This window comes from Hoplias malabaricus, chromosome X2 (genome assembly GCF_029633855.1).
Source record: "Hoplias malabaricus isolate fHopMal1 chromosome X2, fHopMal1.hap1, whole genome shotgun sequence".
Taxonomy (NCBI): domain Eukaryota; kingdom Metazoa; phylum Chordata; class Actinopteri; order Characiformes; family Erythrinidae; genus Hoplias; species Hoplias malabaricus.
The window spans coordinates 807,281-828,420 of NC_089819.1; the positions used below are offsets into that span (position 1 = coordinate 807,281).

General features: G+C 38.5%; 1 protein-coding gene across 1 annotated transcript in view; it reads right to left on the bottom strand.

Annotated features, from left to right (window-relative positions):
- Window positions 1–1,375: 1,375 nt before the first annotated feature.
- LOC136677112 (cyclic AMP-responsive element-binding protein 3-like protein 1) overlaps window positions 1,376–21,140 on the bottom strand; it is a 49,639-nt gene continuing 29,874 nt past the window's right edge. The window contains exons 4-11 of the mRNA XM_066654529.1: window positions 16,731–16,815; window positions 13,313–13,512; window positions 11,778–11,927; window positions 11,482–11,540; window positions 9,649–9,717; window positions 6,260–6,359; window positions 3,531–3,678; window positions 1,376–1,602 (exon numbers count right to left, since the gene is read on the bottom strand). Coding sequence (XP_066510626.1) covers window positions 1,376–1,602; window positions 3,531–3,678; window positions 6,260–6,359; window positions 9,649–9,717; window positions 11,482–11,540; window positions 11,778–11,927; window positions 13,313–13,512; window positions 16,731–16,815 — 1,038 coding nt within the window. The remainder of the gene's footprint in view (window positions 1,603–3,530; window positions 3,679–6,259; window positions 6,360–9,648; window positions 9,718–11,481; window positions 11,541–11,777; window positions 11,928–13,312; window positions 13,513–16,730; window positions 16,816–21,140) is intronic.

The window sequence follows — 21,140 nt, forward strand, 5'->3', positions numbered from 1 at the left end:
TCCTAGTGCAAAACAAGTGCAGTCCAGCTTTAACAAATTAGAGAGAGTTCATATGGTATCTTGAAAAGGAAGAATAAAAATGCTATTGAATGTATTGAACTAAAGCTAAAAAAAGGAAAATGCTAGGAATATCAGGCACCTGTGATTACACCAGTATTGGAAAACACTGTAAAAAATAGTGAGAATAAAGAGAAATATTTGAAGGAGGAAGAAAACCAGATTGGTGTGACAGTGGTGTGGTATCAGAGAAAGAAAGCAAAAAAATAAAAAATCCCCATACCCATCTATGTGTGGCATGCTGCAGATTCTGCATATCAAAATAACATGTTAAAACAGCACTGACTCTTTCATTCATACACTCATTCATTCATTCAGAGTCTATAACATATGGTGGATGCTTTCTCTCCCACTCTTCTCCTCACTTCTGCATTTTTCTGTCCATCCTCTGAAGAAGAGCACATCTGAGAGTGGTGATCATGTGTGGGTTCTGTAAGGTGGGGAGTGGTAACACTAGGGGGTGCCACTGAGCATAGGATGACCTCAGGGTCCAGGGGTCAGCGGAGGCCTGCAAGTTGTAGGCAGCTCCGCTAAGAGGGGTTAGAAATACTCTGACCCTTCATCAGGATCACGCTCTCTAAAAGAACAGAGAGAGACAATTAATGCCACTATGTATGATTAGCACTACAGTAAAAAGAAAAGATACATTCATTCATTTTAATGATCAGTTCTAACTAAAATCTCCATGGATATATGATATCATAAATTCATGCAGATTCTAGGATTGCATGGTAACATTCAAAAGTTGCTACAGTTAATAATAAAAAATTCCTATTACATGATAACGCAGACCAATCACAAGGTTGACATGGCTCACCTCACCATCCCACTAGACTAGTATGCACTGCAATGGCAAAGTTATCCAAAAGATTTGTGCATGAGCAATGAAAGTAATAATGACAGGCCCACTCTTTTGTACTTTTGTACACTTTACATACATTTAAATGTACACACGTGTGTAAATAAAACAGAGTTTTTTATAGCTTTAAAAGCTTTCTAAAAATGCTCTCGTTTGCCACATTATAAACTAAATGCTTCGGGCTGTCATTCAAACATACACACTGGAATATTAAGGCCACACACGAATTCTCAGATTTTGTCATTTTTAAAGAATGTTTTTTCTATTACAAATAATTTCCATAATTTATTTTATGTTCCAGGGGGCTAATTATTTAAGAACAAAAAAAACACAAAGGTAAAAAAAAAAAAAAGAGGTGAGACTGATAGCCAAGCCAAAATGAATCATTGTTTATTTGTAAATTTTTGTGTAACTTCTAATAAAAGGCTCTGTAACAGAAACCTGAATGTCTGTTTTCACTCACCGTGTGTGGTAGTGTTGCTCTCGGGGGAGGAGGGGGGCTGCACTGCTGTTGCTGTCTGGCTGGGCTGGACTCAGGTACCTGCTGAGATGGGCAGCACGGGTCTCTTTCAGGTCCTGTGTGTATCTGCGTGGTGCCCCCTCACCCCTCTCCACACTCAGCATGCTCCCGTGGCTGGCCTCCAGCGGGGAACCCTCCTCATAGAAGAGCAGGCTACGGGAGCGGACTGCACAAACACAAACACAATAGTAGAGCTGCTGTTACTATTATGAGCTCTGATGTGAAGCCTTTGTAAAAAAAAACTTTTAGAACTAGTATGTTTTTTTTTAACCCGCCTACACTATTTATGGGCTTAGAAAACAATTCATAATTCAAGACCTGACTGACTACTGATCACGCAGTAATCATGACTTATCAAATTGATATGTATTAATGTGTTATTTATAGTTCTGGATGTGAGTCTAGACCATCTCTTGGGAACTAGAATGCATTAACTCAAGCTGCAATGATCTAGGGTTACTATGGCAACCTAGCTAGCTCAGCCAATGGCAGCCTCCATAGGGCCCTCCTCAAAATGGAAAAGGAATGATTTTTAGAAGAGGGGATACAGACAATGTTCAGATATGCGTGTGTGCCTGTGTAAGCTAGATAGGTGACAGAGGAGGCTGCGAGGTCTGTGCAGGTGGGAATAATGATATGATATCTCAGGCTGTGTGAGCTATCTAACAGCAATCAGAGAGTGAAAAAAGAGTCCTATTCTACCAAGACGTCTTAATACCTCAGCAATATATGTCCAGAGAAAAGAAAAGAGGAACAGGAAGAGAGAACAAGTAGCTCATGCTTCATCAGTTTCTACAGAAATAGAAAGAGTGTAGCTTTCTAGGTGGATTAGGTTGATTCATACAATTGCTTCATCAGTGGGTTGCATAATTAGCCTGATTGACACTGATTCGAACAGACATTCAGAATAATGTTGTAAGATAAGTCTGTAGGTTAAAATAAACAACGTAGTCATACAGACAATTAAGGAATAACTCAGTGAAAAATCACATTTACACTTGTTTACCCTTTTATCTCTCAAATTAGTTCCCCAAGTTTTGCATATTTTGTTCTCTTTGACTTTTCTGGCCATGAGCTACAACGCTAATTAGGCAGAAAACATGAGTACTTGAAGCGGCAACTGCTTCAAGATGGCTGCCATTTTCAAATCAAAAGCGAGGCTGAGGAGTGAACAGAATCAGAATCATATAAAGAGAGAACAGCAAAAGCACTGCTGAAAAATAAAACAGTAAATTTGGAGCATTTCTAATGGTCTATTCATAATGAATTTTTCAGAGTGTGAAGGACAGCTGCTGTTTTTAAATGATGTAGAAAACTAAAAATTCACAAACATGGTGATACATGTTTTTAATTGGACAACGATGATATAAAGAAATATTTCAGAAGCAAACTGGCTGTTTTCTCCAGGAGAAGGTCGTGAGGTCACGTCTCGTAAACTTGTATATCATCTAGAATTCTGAATTTAACAGTGGTAAATACAACATTTTCTGCTATTCTGACGCAATTTCCAACACAGTATCAGAGCTTTAAAGGTGTATCATCACGTTGACAACAATGTCGCAACCCAGTGTCTACAGCACTGACGTAAAGTGTCAACTCTGGCGATTCTTTGGCAAGACCTAATGTCATCTATTATAAAATTCCAGAAGAAACCTGCAGGAAAAACCTATTTTAAAAAAATTCTTAGCAAACAAAATTTTATATACTTTCTTTGCAACAGTTAGAAGATTATGCAAATGTGACAGACGATTTGTGCCCCCTTATCTACAAAACTAAAATATACTATTATATATATATATATATATATGTGTGTGTTTTATGCCAATTTTTCTACCTTACTTATTGTACAGTTTTGCAACAGTCAGTAGTCTATTATTCATAGTCCAGCATATCATCTTTTTGTAGCTTTTTCAAAATTCAGCCTTGTTTGCAATTTTAAGATCGCAGCCGAGTGAAACGAGCATATTAGAAAAATGATGATAAATGTGATTTTTTTTTTAAACTGAAGAATTCCTTTAATAAATCTGTCTGAATGCTGCATCACACTGTTGACAGGGAAAAGATTAAAGCTCAGGGAGCACATGAGAGACATACCCTGGCTGGTGGTGTAGAGGTCAGCCGAGGGAAGCGGGGTGGACTTCACCGTGTGTGAGGGTGAGGATGATGAGGAAGAGTAGAGGGAGAGCTCGGGCATGCAGGGAGCCAGTGAGCCCAAAACCAGCACAAAACACAGCGCCACCACCTGGCCGGGAGGAGGAACCACACACACACGGTGAGACCACCGCTCTGCCGCACGAACTGATGTGGAGCCAGTTTGACAGCATGCACATATAAAACAGTCTTACCTCCACCTTTAAATAAGTTTCCATATGCTGTAGTTTAACATGTGTTAAATAAATTGGTATCCTGTTTTATTACTGCGTATAACGTGCCCTTGTCAACCAAGTTAATCTATGGTGATATCCAAAATTTTTATGTGCATAATTGCAGATGCGAATACGTATGCATATAAAAAGTAAAAATTGGGCCTTTATCTATGTGGATTAACAACATCTATATAGGTTTAGAAAGGTGAGGAAAAATTTAAATACACATTCCTGTCCTGCACAGTCCTGCATTGTTTAAACATTCTGCGCTACAATATACACATCATCAAATAATGTTTTAAAGCACTGGTCAAATATAACACATATGATTCTGATATGATATTTTTTCAAAGCAAATGCACAGTTTGCACAACAACACACCCACATTAAACGCATCTTTGCACAATAAATATATTAGACAACTATTTTAATGCAGTACATGGGTATATTAACTATACAGTTCTACCCTCAGTGAGCTAAGATAACTTATCCAATTTTGCTCACACCAAGGTTAGCTAGTTTAACCAATTTCCCAGTCACCTAGTCTGCTTCATGTCTGCTTCTGCCATGTAATTATTATCGTTACTTATTTTATTCTATTTTATTGTTTTTACGTTTTGCTTGTGGTTGGCTGTTCACTACTCCAGGTGTGTGTTTGTGTGCTCACTGCCCCTAATGGCAGTGTGTGTGTGCTTAATGCCAAAATGGGTTAAATGCGGAGACACACTTTCATTGTACAGCTGTGCAAAGACAATAAAAGCATGTTCATGTTAATTGCTGCTGCGGATTTCTGCGTTGGGGGCATTCCTATGTTGAAAGGGACCAACGTTCTCCCGCTATATGGCACAGAATAGGAACATGACAAAAGGTCCTATACTCCCCAGTTTTTACAGCATACAATTTGAACCTGAGAAATATGTTCTCCAACTCTATATTTGCTTATACGACCATGAGCTATTGTGTATGAGCATGCTTGTATTTATATAACAGACTTGAACCAATAGGCCTGATTCCAACCCGGCAGCCTATGTTTCAGGTTCACAGTGCGTGTGACTTAGACAATGGGGGAATAAGATCAGGTTTTAACATGAACTTAGGTATCATTGTACCTTTTTCTTGATGTCTTTTATTGTTATTGCACACTACCCCATGGCAAAAAGGTGGATTGGCTTTTAACAATTATACACTTTACCTACGGTGAGCAGAAGTGAGAAAAACCCTGGAAATTGTTTACATAAGGGAATACAAAGACACATAACTTCACCGAGATGCTTAACGTCTGATATAATCCAGTTAATTTATAAAGGATATGAAAACTAGCACAACCATTGGAACAGCCAGTTTCCTTGAGTTAGCCTTTGGTCTAGCCTGCATCCCTGTGCACTAGCTCCACTTCAACATGTCACAACACTCACAGTGCTCCCAGGCAAGGCTCTCTAATTGGGCATAGCTTATAAAGCTCACCAAGTTGTCTTAGCTCCCCTTGCCAACCATTCATGCAACTAAATATTCCACCCCACCCCCCCACCACCACCCACCTTCTGTTTTATTTCTTATATGACAGAAACTACTAGTCGTATACACATTCTGGAGTTTGCGCCACAAAACAAAAAAGATGAAAGGCACGGGGTAGGCTGCTGTAATCACCAGTCTATTGTAACAGACCTGTAACAACAGACACCTTCATGCCTTGTCATTTATTTAACTTGCATGATAAAATTATTATTTTTGTCTAAAATTTTATACTAGAATGACGCACACTATTTTGCCCTGTTTTTGACTAAGAAAGGTTTGACTAGAAAGGAATGTTTTTGCGTTTATTTTGCTGTTATTTAAGACCTGTGAAGATGCTCCAACAATACAATTTAAATCATTTATACTTCTTTTAACTGGTTCATGAAAAAATAAATGAATAAATTAATACCACATATGGGTGTTTATAGAATACTAAGCAAGGGAACATAGAACACTAAGGACATAGGACCCAGGGGACATAGATACGCTTCTGTCTACATTTAAATTGGGTTGATCACTCACCCCTTCAAGAGGCTTTCAAACTTCACTTGAACCAATACAGTATTAGGATGGCCTTAAAGAGGAATATGTCTAGGACAATTTAGCTGGGGCATATAAAAATCAGTGCTGAAACACATATATGCCAGTATGTGGTCAATTAACCCATAGACGCTCTCTCTACAGTACAAACAGATACACTACAGAGACTCTAGTAACCTAATTCCTAAAAGCTGGTATCTCTGTGTACTATTATTATTGTTTGAGTCTACCCATTTCATTCATATAATATGCTTGTTTATGTGCAACATAATGAGCAATTGTGTTTAAGGGATTAATTACTAGTTAGTGTAAACTTGTGTGTGTGTGTATGTGTCTGAGATAGGAACATAGACAGAGTTAGAAACAGAGAGAAGGATGGAGAAAAGGAGCGAGAGGGCATACCATGAGGCAGGTACCAGTCTGTGTGGAGGCCATCTTGCAGGAGCGAGGCACTTTACCACTAACTAGAGCCTGAAGTTTCTGCAACTGCTGCAGCAAAGACCTACAGAAAGACAAAAGAGAGAATGAAGTCAGGTACTAAAGTTGCATGATTAGTTTTTGATCCCAAAACAGTTCAGTTGGGCAGCTCAGTTCTGGGGACTTTATTTCTAGCCTATACTTGGTATTGAGAGTCCTTAGGCTCATGTACAGCCACGCTAAAGCTTTCGGGTTTCGTGTTTATCTACGGAGTTTAACCCAATATGTGTGTACACAATGGAGAATCTGCACCTCGAAGTAGTTGAATTAACCAGTTATAAGGGATCCTTTGTACATATTGTGTATAATGTTGCAAGTCCTGAATGTTATTAGTCTAGTTCATCTATAAGATCAAATCTGAAATGATACAGACTCTTTAGGAACTTCTCGGAGTTGCTGAGATCAAATGAGGAGAACACTGCTGGAAAAGTGGTGCATTGCATAAGCCAAACTTTTTATATCCAACCCCTCTTTGAGTTTATCCACTCTGCAGATGCCCACATCCACCCACCTACTCATACACATGCACAGATGCACAAACACACACACACACACACACACACACATATATATACACACCTACAGAGACTAGCTTGCATCAACTGGCACATCATTCTCTTACCTGTAATTTTACAGCCCCAGAACAAAATCTGTGCCCATTATTTCAGTCTGAAAACCATTCCAAGTGCACACAGAGTATCAGCACTCTCTAGTGTCCACACCACTCCATCATGGTTAAGGAGTAAATGACCAAATGAAGAAGAATCCATATACCCCCTCACCCCCTCCTATATTGTCTGAAGGGGATAAGTGTTCGTTGTGCTAAGAGGAGACTAGTTTCATTCTTTCACCATCGTAAGACAAATGGCTTTGCAAAAGGAGCATTAGGACTCAGCAAAGACAATGTGGGACAGTAGTGACTGTGGTAAGTGCTTTGGTAAATTTTACTGTACCATTTAATAATAAAAAATCAGTCTGCCCTGTTCCCCTTGCTTCCTTTTGTTATTTACATATTGATTTTTTAAAAATCTGTTGGGGATGGGGGTTGAGTGTAAACATATGCTTAGTTGCACATTCATTTTATTTTTCTGCATCTCCAATATTAGGAGAGAGATATTTGAATTGTCCAATAATAATATCCACAATTCACATTGTAAACAAATTTGTTGTTGTTTTTTTTTACATAAATCTCTGGTTAATTCTTTTTAAATAAATAAAAATATTCTTGTTCTTCTCTTAATTTTAGTTCGCCTTACGTCTCATCAACAAACATTATGCGATATACTCTTAGTAACGCGTCTTGGCCACTAGAGGTCACTCGCTGCTTCTCAGACTCAATTCGTCGGAACATCTATCAGTTCATCCATTCATTCATTCTTTATTAGTTCTTCATTTTTTCTGTCGCTCTCTCGCCTGACTCATTACCATATTCTCTCCTACGAGTAACATTTTTTAATCCTTTCATTCCCTTATTTACTCTTTCACTTATCGCCTTAATCACTTTCATTCACACCCTTCATAATGAATCATCACCCTTTTCCTTCAATTCCTAATTAACTGCTTCCTTCACTCCCTCCCTCGCTAACAGCCCATCCTTCACCCAGTCTGTCACTTCCTTGACCCTATGCACTAGTATTTCACGCACTTCCTCACTCTCTTCTAACTTACTTTTTTTCCTTCTCCTCACTCACCGTGTCACTAACTCACTCCCTCCCTCTACCAGTCACTGCTGCTTAGTCTTTCGGTCCTTTGTTAATTCCCTCATTTCTTCCCTCACTGCTTCACTCATATCTTAACTCAGTCCAAATCTCAATCCTTCACTCTTTAACAAAAAGTCCAGTTCAGTCAGGCCAGTGTCCCCGTGTGATCCAGGGGCTCCAGACACACTAAGTTTAAAGCAGAAATGCTCAAAACTAAAGAAACCCCTGTAAACAGTGACACGTGGTTACAAAAAAAAAGTCTACAACATGGAACGAAAGACAGCGGAATCACACCAACACACTCATGGCTCAGAAAAAACAATTAGTTCAGCTTTCACATCTAGAGTACAGTTGATATTTGATGGTCAGTAATCTGACTCACTTACAGACACACACACACACACACACACACATATACACACACACAATCTTAGCCCCCTCACACAGCATGGTTTCTTTGAACTTCAGTAGGTGAGTCAGAAGGATCTCTCCTCATTCCAGAGCCAACATATACACACACATACACATGTTCTTTATTGTACAGTATAATGAGGAGTAAGCAGGCTCCATGCTGAGCGTTGATGAAGGTGTGAACTGTTATAATGGTAGGATGGTGCCATGGGTCTAAACTGCACCATGAACTCCTGTAGAGTACAGAAACCCAGAACTTGGAGGGCCTGTTCTGAAATCAAAGCACTTCAGCCCAAAGTCTTTAAATAAACACCAATATATATGAACAAGAGTCTCCACAAAATCTCTATCTTTAAGACTGCACTAGAATTGTCTCCTTCTTTCACACTATTTTAGAATCTTCTCTCTCAATCTCATTCATCTAGGGACATTTGCTGTATTAACAAACGTCTAATGTCCTGCATTCACACTGCTCTAGAAACGTATCCTCCATTCATCCATTATAAAATGAAACATTTCTCGAACTAGGATAGAACCATGAGCACTTAAAGAGCTCTTTCCCTGATTAAAAGAGGTTCTTCAGCTTGATGGAGAATGTGCTACAGATGGATCTATATAGCACATTTACCGAAAAATATTGTTACGATGTTAAGCTTGTGACAATAGAGGAATTGTTTTCGGAAAGTTGCTATATATAACCATCTATAGCACATCCTCAATAGCACAAAGCTTTAATCATGCAAAAGGATATTCAAGAGTACAGGGTTCTATACACTGCCATTTTCTTTATAAAAGTACCCTTGTAGAACCATTGTTTTTCAGTGTGTAACATGTTCTCCCCATTATAATGGTTCTATAATCTTGTACTTCATTCACATTGCTGTAAAATCTTCTTCCCATTCAGTGTTGTAGGATGTTCTTCCTTAATCACACTAACCAAGAATCTTCTACCTCATTCACAATGTTCTAGAATTTTCTCTACCACTCCCAATTTTCTTAAATTGTCTCCTATATTTACACTATTATAGAACCTTTCTCCCACATACACATTGTTCTAGAACGATCTCCCTCGTTCATATAATTCTAGAATTATTTTATATAGTATGAGTAATAGTAATAAAATATATTTTACATCTGTAGGATGCCACTCAAAACAAGATGTAAACACACACACACACACACACTTACACACTTATTTCTCACCTGTTGGCACTTTCAAGAGTCTCCACCTTCTTCCACAGTTCGTTATTCTCAGAAGTGTAGTTCTCCACCCTTCATGCGCACACGCACACACACACACACACACACAGATACATACTGATTATGCAAATGCATATTATACACCCTACTACAGCCTTCATTGACACTGACAACAGCAGTACTTAGGACTTTGCAAAGAAAAAAGTTATTAAATGATTCAGCAGATAAGACACTTTAAGAATAAAATATTACATAACATATTCAATGCCTTGTTTATGAAACAAACTCTAGCATGTACACTAAATGGCCAAATGTTTATGGACATCTACTCATTTCTTTGGAATATGTTCACTGAAGTATGAAGGATTAACCCTAGATAAGCTTAGATGGTATTCAGTAGCTAAGGTCAGGTTTTATGATTCATTTTGTAACACAGAGCACAGAAACTGATCTCAAATCTACTGAATTGAGTGGCATCATTCCAACCACATTTCCTCCAGGCCAGTGCTGGTGGGTTTTACTCTCCTCTTGCCCATTGCATGTGCTGACATTAGGCTTGTGCACTGCTACTCCAGAGCACGACTAAATTTATCTACAGAGATTATTTATGCTGTATGTGAACTGTTGAACGTTTGTGTCCACAAAGTTTAGCTTAATGTAGCCAACTTAACTTATTATAAAGGGTGTCCATAAACCTTTAGACATACAAAGATCAGTCACTACATTAATAGTCCATTTTTCAGCTCCACATATCATTGGTGTGGACTTATTTAGGTATTGGTTCACTCTCAACACAGAATGCAGTAACATTGAAGTGGTGGAAGTGCATTAAAAGTGTATCACTGGTACACATGGATCTTACAAAGCAGTGTTGCTCAACGCTTTAAGTAACTTTGCATCCAGTGGGGAGCATAATTTGACAGCTAAAGAAAGATTTGATTTCCACATTTGATTTTTGTGCATCAGTCAATCTATTTTCTGTGACTTTGCATCTATAAGGTCCTGTGTGTCCAAGGTAGGTGTGTCTAAAACAGTGGCCAACAAGAGGGTGCAAAAAGAGGGTGTTTAAAAACACAGCAGCACTGCTGTGTCTGTTACGATTGGAACATACTAACCTAACACACGCTAACACACTACCACCATGTCAGTGTTACTGCAGTGCTGAGAATCATCCACTGCCCTGTAGTACCTGCTCTATGGTGGTCCTGTTTGGATCATGACCATTGAAGAACAGGGTGCAAATGCCATGGCTAGCAAAGTATGCAGAGCAACAGATGGACTACAGTCTGTAATTGCGGAACTAAAATGGACACCTTTGTGGAGCTGATAAAATGCACAAACAGTGTAAAAACATGGAGGTGACTTTAATGATTATTGCGGATAAATGTGTAATGCATAGTATATTGTATGTGAGTGCACGTGTGTGTGTTCAATGTAATTCCAGTCTCTCCAGTGTATTCTCTAAACCCTGAGAGCCTAAAAAAGCAGCAATGGGCTAAAATGACTCACAGAGACACACAGACACACACACTTAAAAGAAACTTGTGAACTACTGCCACTGGCCTCCACACAGAAACAATCAGCCAGAAAAATAAACATAAAAACAATGAACAGGACATGTGTGAAAAGTGTGTGTGTGTGTGAGTGTGTGTGTGTGAGAGAGAGAGAGACAGTGATGTGTGTGCCAGGATGAGAGAAGAGAATAAATGCTTGAGGTGGAGAGAAGGGAGAGAATGATGAGGAGCAAAGAGAGGACAGAGTGAAGGATGAACACTGAAAAAAACGGTGTAATATGTGTGAGAGAGAGAGAGAGAGAGAGAGAGATGTAAGTCATACTTTTTCTCCAGACACTCCACATACTCCTTCTTTTTACGACGGCTCTCTTGTGCAGAGATCTGAAGAGGAGCAAAGAAATAATTTTTTTTTTAATAAATAAATAATAAAAAATTAATACGATACGATAGTCATAGAAATTATGTCAGAAAAAGCTCCAGTTAAGTTATTAAAATGGTTTTAATTTTCCTAAAGCTGGATGTCAATGTGATGTAACACATCAGATGTTTAATATAAACAAGAGGCAGGTTTAAATCTGGTATGTGTCAAGATTTTGTAGGTTCGGCCATTCCAACTACCTTGTTCTTGATTTTTCTGCGCACTCGTTTAAGAGCTTTTTCCTCTGTCTTGGTCAGGGGCAATTTGTTGGGGACAGGATAGCCCTCGGCCATCAGCGTCCGCTTCTCTTCTTCTGTCAGCATCAGTGGGCCTGATGTCCCCTGCAACTTCTGTGCACAATAAACAAAACAAACACAGTTAGCAAATAGCACACATCAGCGATTTAACCAAAAACAGGAGAGTGCCAGCTCAGCAGAATGAAGCTCAAGATGAAACAGTAAACCAAATAAATGTTGAGATTTGGTTTTTTTTGGGATTTGTGGTATTCTTCATTTTTCTGTCTTAATATGCTTTTCGTTATTTTGACCTTAACTTCTGAGACCTCTTAAGTGAATCAGCAGGTTTTTACCATGTTCAGCAAAAATGGTGGACAGGCACTGTATTAGAAACGGCTAACCCTTCCTCAGAAGGAAGGAAAATTTACTAAACAGTTGATGGGTGGTATCCCAACACCCCAATGTCCATATTCCCTACAGGCTTATTTTTTTTGTTGTTGTTTTCTTCTTTGTTTTTATTTTTTTCCCATATAAAATGGCATGCTATGTACATGTACTAATATGCACATTTCCACAGAAACAGTGTATATAGTATATTTTAAGACACCATAAGATCATTGCAGTACATATGAGGGTATACTGACAGTGTGCTTTTGTACTGTTTTCTGACCACAGACCTGCTTTTGGAAAGATATTTGTAGGTGAAGCTGACCACGAATGAATTGTCCCTGGACTTAATAAAAAATGGCTACAACTAGACATTCAAGTAGATGGTAAGAGCCATTTTTCTTTGTGTTAATAGTGTGCTGACACCATATGGTCCCTGGTCCATAAGAGACTATTCATGGTTGCAAGCATGCAAACCAACATGCCCTGCACCACCAGTAAAATGCGATATTTTGTTGAGTATTGTTGTTTGGTCATTGTGCTTTTGTGTATACTTTGTAATTGGAGGTCATTTTTGAGCATATTAGAAGTCTGCCTGGGGCTTTTCCATGTCTTCATATCTTTTTTAAAGATTGATGAGTAGTGTCACTGTCACACAGCTCCAGGGACCTGGAGGTTGTGGGTTCAAGTCCCGCTCCGGGTGACTGTCTGTGAGGAGTGTGGTGTGTTCTCCCTGTGTCTACGTGGCTTTCCTCCAGGTGCTCCGGTTTCCTCCCATGGTCCAAAAACACACGTTGGTAGGTGGATTGGTGATTCAAAAATTGGTAGGTGTGAGTGAGCGAGTGAATGTATGGGTGTGTGTCACCCTGTGTAGGACTGGCGCACCCTCCAGGGTGTGTTCCCACCTTGTGCCTAGTGATTCTGGGTGGGCTCTGGACCCACAGCGACCCTGAACTGGATAAGCAGTTACAGACTATGAATGAATGAATGAATATACTAAACCCTACAACGTATGGCTCTGATAGAGAACGTAATTCACATAAACATAAAGAAGTATATATAGATGTATATGTATTCATGTTTGTAGCATTGCATTTTATCTGCCAACTCACATGTGGAGCAGTCAGCAATGGAGAAGAGGAGATGGCCACAGAGGAGCGAGCCTGAAGGCGGGCAGGGCTCGAAGGGGGCAGTGAATGAGGACTCTGCATACGAGCAGGGCTGGATGGAGGCAGTGAACGAGGACTCTGTGATCCGTCACTGTCACTGCCATGGCTGCTAGGAGGAGTGGGTGGGAGCTGCAGATGCTCCTCTGGTGAAATATAATAGGACAATATTAATTATAATGATAAAACAAATGACAGTGAGCCTAAAGAATGTCATTGTTAGAGAAGCTATTATACCTGTTCATCCAAAATTCATTTTGATCTTAAGGATATCAGTAGAGAGTTTATACAATAAGATACACAAGCTTGAAAAATCAAGTGGAACTTCTATTCTGTATATAAAACTCTGAGCGTTAAAGCCTGAATGCCCGAATGAGCCCGGTCAGTGTGGGCAGAAAGCCACTGTTGCTACTGTCATGTCTCACTAACCCACAGGAAAGACTGGGTTGTACATCAGTTCCTAGTGTCAGGAGGCACTGTCGGGCAGCAACGGGGCAGTGCCACTGTGAAACTGTCTTGAGCCACAGCTCTGTGCTGTACAGAAACATTGCTTGAGACATTTTTCACTGTGGCATGCATGACACACTCTTTGCTGTGGGTTCATTTTTACAGAGTGTACCCCTTTACAATGACCCCCACACAAAAATAATACAGTCTTTCTGCCACTCACTTCAACCAATTTATATTCACTTTTAGCACTCTTAAAAATAAAGGTGCTGAAAAAGGTTCCTTGAGCGATGTCAGAGAAAAACTACTTTAGCTCCATAAAGAATCAAATCCATCACTTGATCTTAATGTTTTTTACACATTTAAACAAAAGAATTCTTACTTTTGGGAACAAAAGTGGTTCTTCTGTGGCATCGCTCAAAAAAACCTTTCTTAGCCCATATATTTTTCAGAACGTAATTTTTCAAATTTGCGAGCCACTGGTCCATGTTTAATACTGTGAGCTGGATAATAGCATATGGATATATATTGTTGTTGCCCATTGAAAAACGTGTATCTCTGTTTTTGACAATCAATTTACTACATTATTTGAACACAGCTCTCCTTCACATTGTAAAATGCTCCTAAATTAGCTTGGAACATGAACTTCATTTTCCTTCTGTGAAGTTACAGATACATTTTAGAGATCATGTTTTTCATTGGACAGCAACAATATGTTGCACCACTGGGAGGGGGCAGTGACTGAGATATATATTGATCATTTTTCAACTACAGCCCATCAGATACTAGATCTTCATTGTCAATACACTGTCAAACGTTCCAATCAACAGGAGTTGTTTATCATTAACTTAACAGTTCTTCCAAATGAAGGTAATAACTACTGTGTTATTGGCAAGAGTCTAGTAGGTACAATATTATATTTATCTGTTGAGTGTTTGAAGTTTGAAAACCACTGGGATAGAATAATAACACATTTCTACTACTTCACAGCATAATGCTAGCTAACGCCGGCCATTAGGCATTGTGAGTCTAGAAAGATGTAATGTGCTGAATATGCCCACAGTGAGTAAATATTGAAGTAGTTGAATAAACATTAATAAAATGTCGCAGCAGATAGTGTCGCAGTCACACAGCTCCAGGATGCTGGAGGTTGTGGGTTTGAGTCCCACTCCGGGTGACTGTCTGTGAGGAGTTTGTTGTGTTCTCCCTGTGTCTGCATGGGTTTCCTCCGGGTGCTCCGGTTTCCTCCCACAGTCCAAAAACACACGTTGGTAGGTGGATTGGCGAGTCAAAAGTGTCCATAGGTGTGAGTGTGTGTCGCCTTGGGAAGGACTGGTGCCCCCTCCAGGGTGTGTTCCTGGCTTGTGCCCAGTGATTCCGAGTAGGCTCCGGACCCACTGCGACCCTGAACTGGAGAGGCTGTTACAGATAATGAATGAATGAATGGTATGGGTCCTTTAATGTTATATGACAGCATATATTCATAAATCCAGAGAACACAGGCCAGCTGCCCTAACTTGATTCTGAGCTCATTATGCAGGATTAAATTTAATGACTTAAACCACTGGAAATTCAGATTTCATGCCACAGAGTCACGCACAAAGTCCTGTTATAATTAGTCGATTAGGACTTTATTTTCCTTCTGTGAGGTATTCGTCATCTTGTAATTTTTTATATAAATATAATTGCATGAATGTAGCCAGATGTGAAAAGGCTCAGAGCCCTTTAACATACCACTTGTTAGGAAAAAAAAAAGCTTCATGAGAAGTGTACAGGTGGTACTGCTCACCCTAGACTCAAACACACGCACAATGCACTGTTTATGAATTAAAATTAGACACTGTTACCATCAATGAGCCATTCACAATGAACTGAAGCAGAGCGAGATTGGAGTGATCTTACAGGTAGCACATGCCACATTTAATCGGAACCCTTCACAAACCCCAGAAAGGGTGTATTTATAACCAAGGAGTGAAGCAGATTGGTGTGGGAGAAAAAGAGGAGAAACAGGAAGACAGAAATGAGCACAGAGAGTGAGACACAGTGGCCCAGTTATAAAGAATGTCTTCTTGCTGGAGCTCTGAATGCAGCCATTCACAGCTGAATGTTTCAGGTTTATGTTTAAATTTTTATAATTATTGCGTTATCATTTACTCAGAAATAAGAAGTACATAAAAGCCACAAAGACCTGGTTTACAACTGTTGGTTGCATTAAAAGTGGGCAAAATGAAAAGTTTACGTAAATATACTTAATATACTTTATAACCATTATATTTAAAAGAGCGATGGACCACCAAGTTTGTAACTTTGGCTTTGGCTTTGGAAGGGTTCAGAATTTCAATGGAGGTCTGAATCAAAGTATCAAAGGAGACCTATTATACCCCATATCTACAATTAACACAGTTACCTGGGGCCATTAAGAAATACCTGTGGCATGCTTTGTTCAACATACAGCAAACTTATTTCTCTGTTCTCATTTTCACCATTTTTGCTTGGCTTTCATTGTACTGTGCAATGTTAGATCACTAAAACTCTATTTTTGCATTTTGTATTAGTGAATAAACATTGCGGACATTAATATAAGTCATCATGTGGTCAAAATATGCTTCACAGCCCACTTTGAAATGGTCTGAGAAATCAGATTTCAATATTGTATGCACTTAAGTCTTCATTTTTTGTAGACAATCATGTAGATGCTACTCAAGATACATTACACAGCTAGGTGTAAGAAAGTGCTAATGATCTTAATTACAGAAAAAACATCATTCATGAAGACTTAAGCTTAATGACAAAGGGTCTTTTCTCTAGCAGACAGCAAATGCTGGAAGCTATCCCATGATAAAACTTAAAAGCCTAAACTATTACACTGTTTTATATTTATTCCTGTTTAATTTTGTGTGTGTGGGTGTGTGTTCACCTGTAGGGACACTCAAGAATTGGTTAGCGTCTCTTGGTTCTGCTTTGATAGTGGGTACTGTGTTAGCATTCTGTTCTCGGCTTCCCTGAAAAACAAAAAACAAAAGACAGAGTAAAATAAATTTCGCATTACTCAGGTATAAATTCTAAGATTAATGTATCTGTAAAATTAAACATTTTCATTCTATTCTTATAATAAAAAAATCTGATTTCATACTGCCTCCGCTACTGAACTCAACTTTGCAACTTTTTTTAAATGGATTTTAGACAGAAATAAAATTAATAACAAAATTAAATATACCTAGGTGGGAATCTGGCTACATTTCATTTAAGTTATGATTTTTAATCAGCGTCATTACTGCCAACCCTTAGAACTAATGAACTAATTATTTCCTTGCATTTACACAGAATTTTTTCACCTAATATATTCTCATAAACATCCAATTGTGACTGAGAAAATCTGTAGTCAAGCACATATGTGCAATATGCAAATGCATAAGCAAAATATTTATTTTGATATATTTGGTACATTTTCTACATGAAATTAAGTAAACATTTAATTCAGAATTATCATTATTTTTAGGAAAACCAGACTGATCTGTATGCATAAAAATGTACAATATTTAAGTTTGCTCCCCATGAAGATGAATGTATTTCCACAAGATCAACTAAAATGCAAATTGACCATCTGCACACGACTGTATCTGACAGACTTTCATCATTTTCTCAGATGGTTCCTATCTATGATCCATGTGCCTCTTCATCATCATTACAAGTCTGGACCTAGACTGCTGTATGGCTGCCTTGGGATGAGGGCTGCTGATAAAAAGTGTTGTACAAATAAACCGAATGGAACCAAATGTAGTAAGATTTCTGGAAGCTTGGAAAAAACAATCAGAGCAAGATTCTGAAACTCCCCAGTGAGCTACAGACCGTACGCCACACTTATAGTCATTTCTTCGCTTTAAAAGACCTGACTCAAGTCATCAGCTAATTATGCTTTATGGGTCGAATCAGATGGCTGGGAGTACAGAAACAAGCATTTTCCAGAAAGCCCCAGGATAGTTTCCACAATCTGTCATCTAGCTACGGCAGACAGTGGAATTTAGTTAGCAATCTAATTTATCTTTTTAACCATAAGACTTCGTCAGTTTCTGTGACATTTGAATAACTTTGCATTAATTATTACTTCAGTTTGTAAAGCAGAATCCCTTAATGGTCCCTAACTGTGAGTGGCTGTATGTGATGTGCAAACTATGGCAAATGGCATTTGCCTGTTGTCAGTAGCATATCTTTAAAAGTGCTCAGATATAAAGGAGTCAGACAGTAAACAGAAATGAAGATGGAAGTACACACACAAACATAATTTCATTCACTGAATTCATTCATTTAAATGTGTACGTAACTTTTACATAGAAAATAATATTTGGCATTGAGCATGGTGACCTTATTTTCATGTAAAGCTTTACCTTTTGTTTTGTGTTTTTAATAATTATAAAAGCAGTGTGTGTATATGTCATGTATATAAGTTTTCATATTCTTTTTTTAGTTAGTATATAAATGTAAACAAAGCTGGGTTCTTGATTAGGATGTATTACACATACCTGCTTAAACTGACTGCATTAATACAGAATTCAATAGAACTAGGGCTGCAATAACTAATCGATTAAATTGATTAAAATCCAGTGTTAAAATAGTTGGCAACTAATTTAATAATCGATTAGTTGGGTCTAAGTTATTATACACATAGGTACAGTTGCTACACCCTAATATGTGGCAGTAAGCCAACCAAAGTCGTGGCAGTAAAGCACCATTAAGCTGGATGCCGACCGCCATAAAAGCAGGGAACCAATGCCATGCCTTGCACAACTCACGTGACGGACTGTGGAAGAAGCGTTTGAAAAATGGCGGAGGCGGTCACAGCAGAGGATAATGTTAGCACAAGCAGAGAGAAAAATGTACGACCCAAGTCATCAAAAGTATGGGAACACTTTAAATTAACGCCTTCAAGGAACAGCGTTAGGTGCAAAATGTGCACAGCTGATCTCGCATGGCACGGCAGCACAACATCACTGCATGAGCATCTGAAAATGAAGCCTGTTGGAGCTATGTGTGAAAGAGATTAGGTATAGTAAGTTAATTATACTTTTTCTCTCACTAAAATGTTACTAGAGCCTGCTAGAGTAGTTAAACAACATTTGTTTTTGTTAGTACATTGATATTACACTCGCGTTTAGCGAACAAGCCTTAGCTTCCCCCCGAGTTTTCTCTTCCACATTAAATGTGTCAATGCTTGACCAGCAGTTCCACAACAAGCCGTAGTTTTAGTCAAGCTAACGTTAGCAATGTTAGTTTTTTCTCTCACTCAATGTCACTAGAGCCTGCTAGAGTAGTTAAACAAGATGTCTCATTTTTAGTAAATTTATATCACTCTTGTATTCAGCGAGTTTTCCGATCCACCTTAAATGTGGCGGCAGTTACAGTCAGAGTTTAAAAAAAATCCAAACATTTTTACATAATATAATTAAAGCCTTTTTCAAGGTCTTTTCTGACTGGCCAAGTTTTTTTTACATTATAAGTGTATATTACGTTACATACACTGTGTTAAATATGGACAAAAATAAAATTAATGTAACGGTTGGGTTAATTCTTCATGTAAACACTAATTTTTAATAATAGTAGGTTGTGTGTTCCTTATACAATTACAATATTAGTTCTCTAAAATCTTAAATATCTTAACCATATCTGATCATTTGTCATCATCATCATCATCATTTTCTTTTCCGCTTCTCCATTTCAGGGTCGCGGTGCTGATCATATGTTTTAGATTAATTTCCCTTTTATTCTTAGCACATGGCATCATCACCCAATATCCATTTCTGTAATTTCAATTTGCCTGCATTGTTGTCTGCATTTTAGATCAGTAATTATTAACTTAAAAAAGGTGTGTGTTCATATCTACACTTTCTCTCTCACCTCAGATAAAAACAGCCCAGCATTGCTGACTATGTTTTGAAGAAGATCTACACACCACAGCAAGCAGCTGTTCTCACTGATGGTATCCTGAATATGCGAGTAACAGACAGGAAACCAAATTTGGCTTTGTCTTCCTTTTTATCCGATTAATAATCGATTAATCGAAAATCACAATAATCATTAGTTGCAGCCTGTATTAGAACTGTACTCAGAAATGTTTATATCAGGAATGATTTGCCCTCATCGTGTGTTTTTTGTTTAATTTTAATCACACAAATTTGGAAAATTGCATAATATATATTTAAAATAAGAATTTGTGATTTCTTTATTCTCTTGAACATTTACTTAACCGATGAACATACAAAAAAAAGATCTACCAACATGTGTGGTTTCGGACCGTGGGAGGAAACCAGAGCACCCGGAGGAAACCCACATGGACAGTCACCCTCAGCGGGTTTCAAACCCACAACCTCCAGGACCCTGGAGCTGTGTGACTGTGACACTACCTGCTGCTCCACTGTGCCGTCCCTGTTGTGGAGCACTTGATTCTAATTATTGTACTTTTGCATATGGAATTTCTGCCCATTTTTGCTTGACACATGGCGGTTGCTCCACAGTCCGTGGTCACACGGATTACTAATTCTCCTCTTTTCATGTCCCAATACATATTCAATAGGAGACAGATCTGAACTGTAGCAAGCCAGTCAATCACACACACACACTGTCTTCAAAGCCACGCTGTTGTAGCACATGCAGAATGAGGCCTGGTACTCTCTGGCTGAAATAACCATGGACTTACGAGAAAAAGAATAAGCCTGGATGGTATTATATTTCCTCATGCAGCAACAGACATTTAAGTGACAACAATTTTCCGTAGTACTCATGAGTCCACACTGACGTATTTATCAATATAAATACCATGAAATGATACCACTATGGTTGCAATGCCATCTGACAGCACACACAGGCTGAGCTTTCACTGGATTCCCTCAATCTTTTCACATTTTGTACAGGAGATGGGAAATTACCTATATCCTTTGTAATCTTGTGCCAAGAAATGTTCTTTTTGAACCCTTTCGTAATACTCTCAGGAAGTTTGGCACAAAGTGCTGAGTCAGGACACAGCTTTGCTTACAAAGATGGAGCCTTTCTTGGATGTTCCTTTTACACCCAAATGTATTGTTCTGAATCTTTTCATTTATGTTTGGCAAATGTTTAAAGTTCGCTATGCACTCAAATCAGAGACCCTCCACTGGTTTGTAGATCAAAATTCTGCATCTGATTAAATTATTTTACAGCAATAACGTGCTTTATTAAATGTAAGGGAAATAAAAGAGTATAATGAATTGAGCTGTTTTTTGATTGACATGTGAGCTGAATCTAGACTTCCCACAGAACTTTTCAGGACAGAAACTTCTCTTACGGACATCAACAA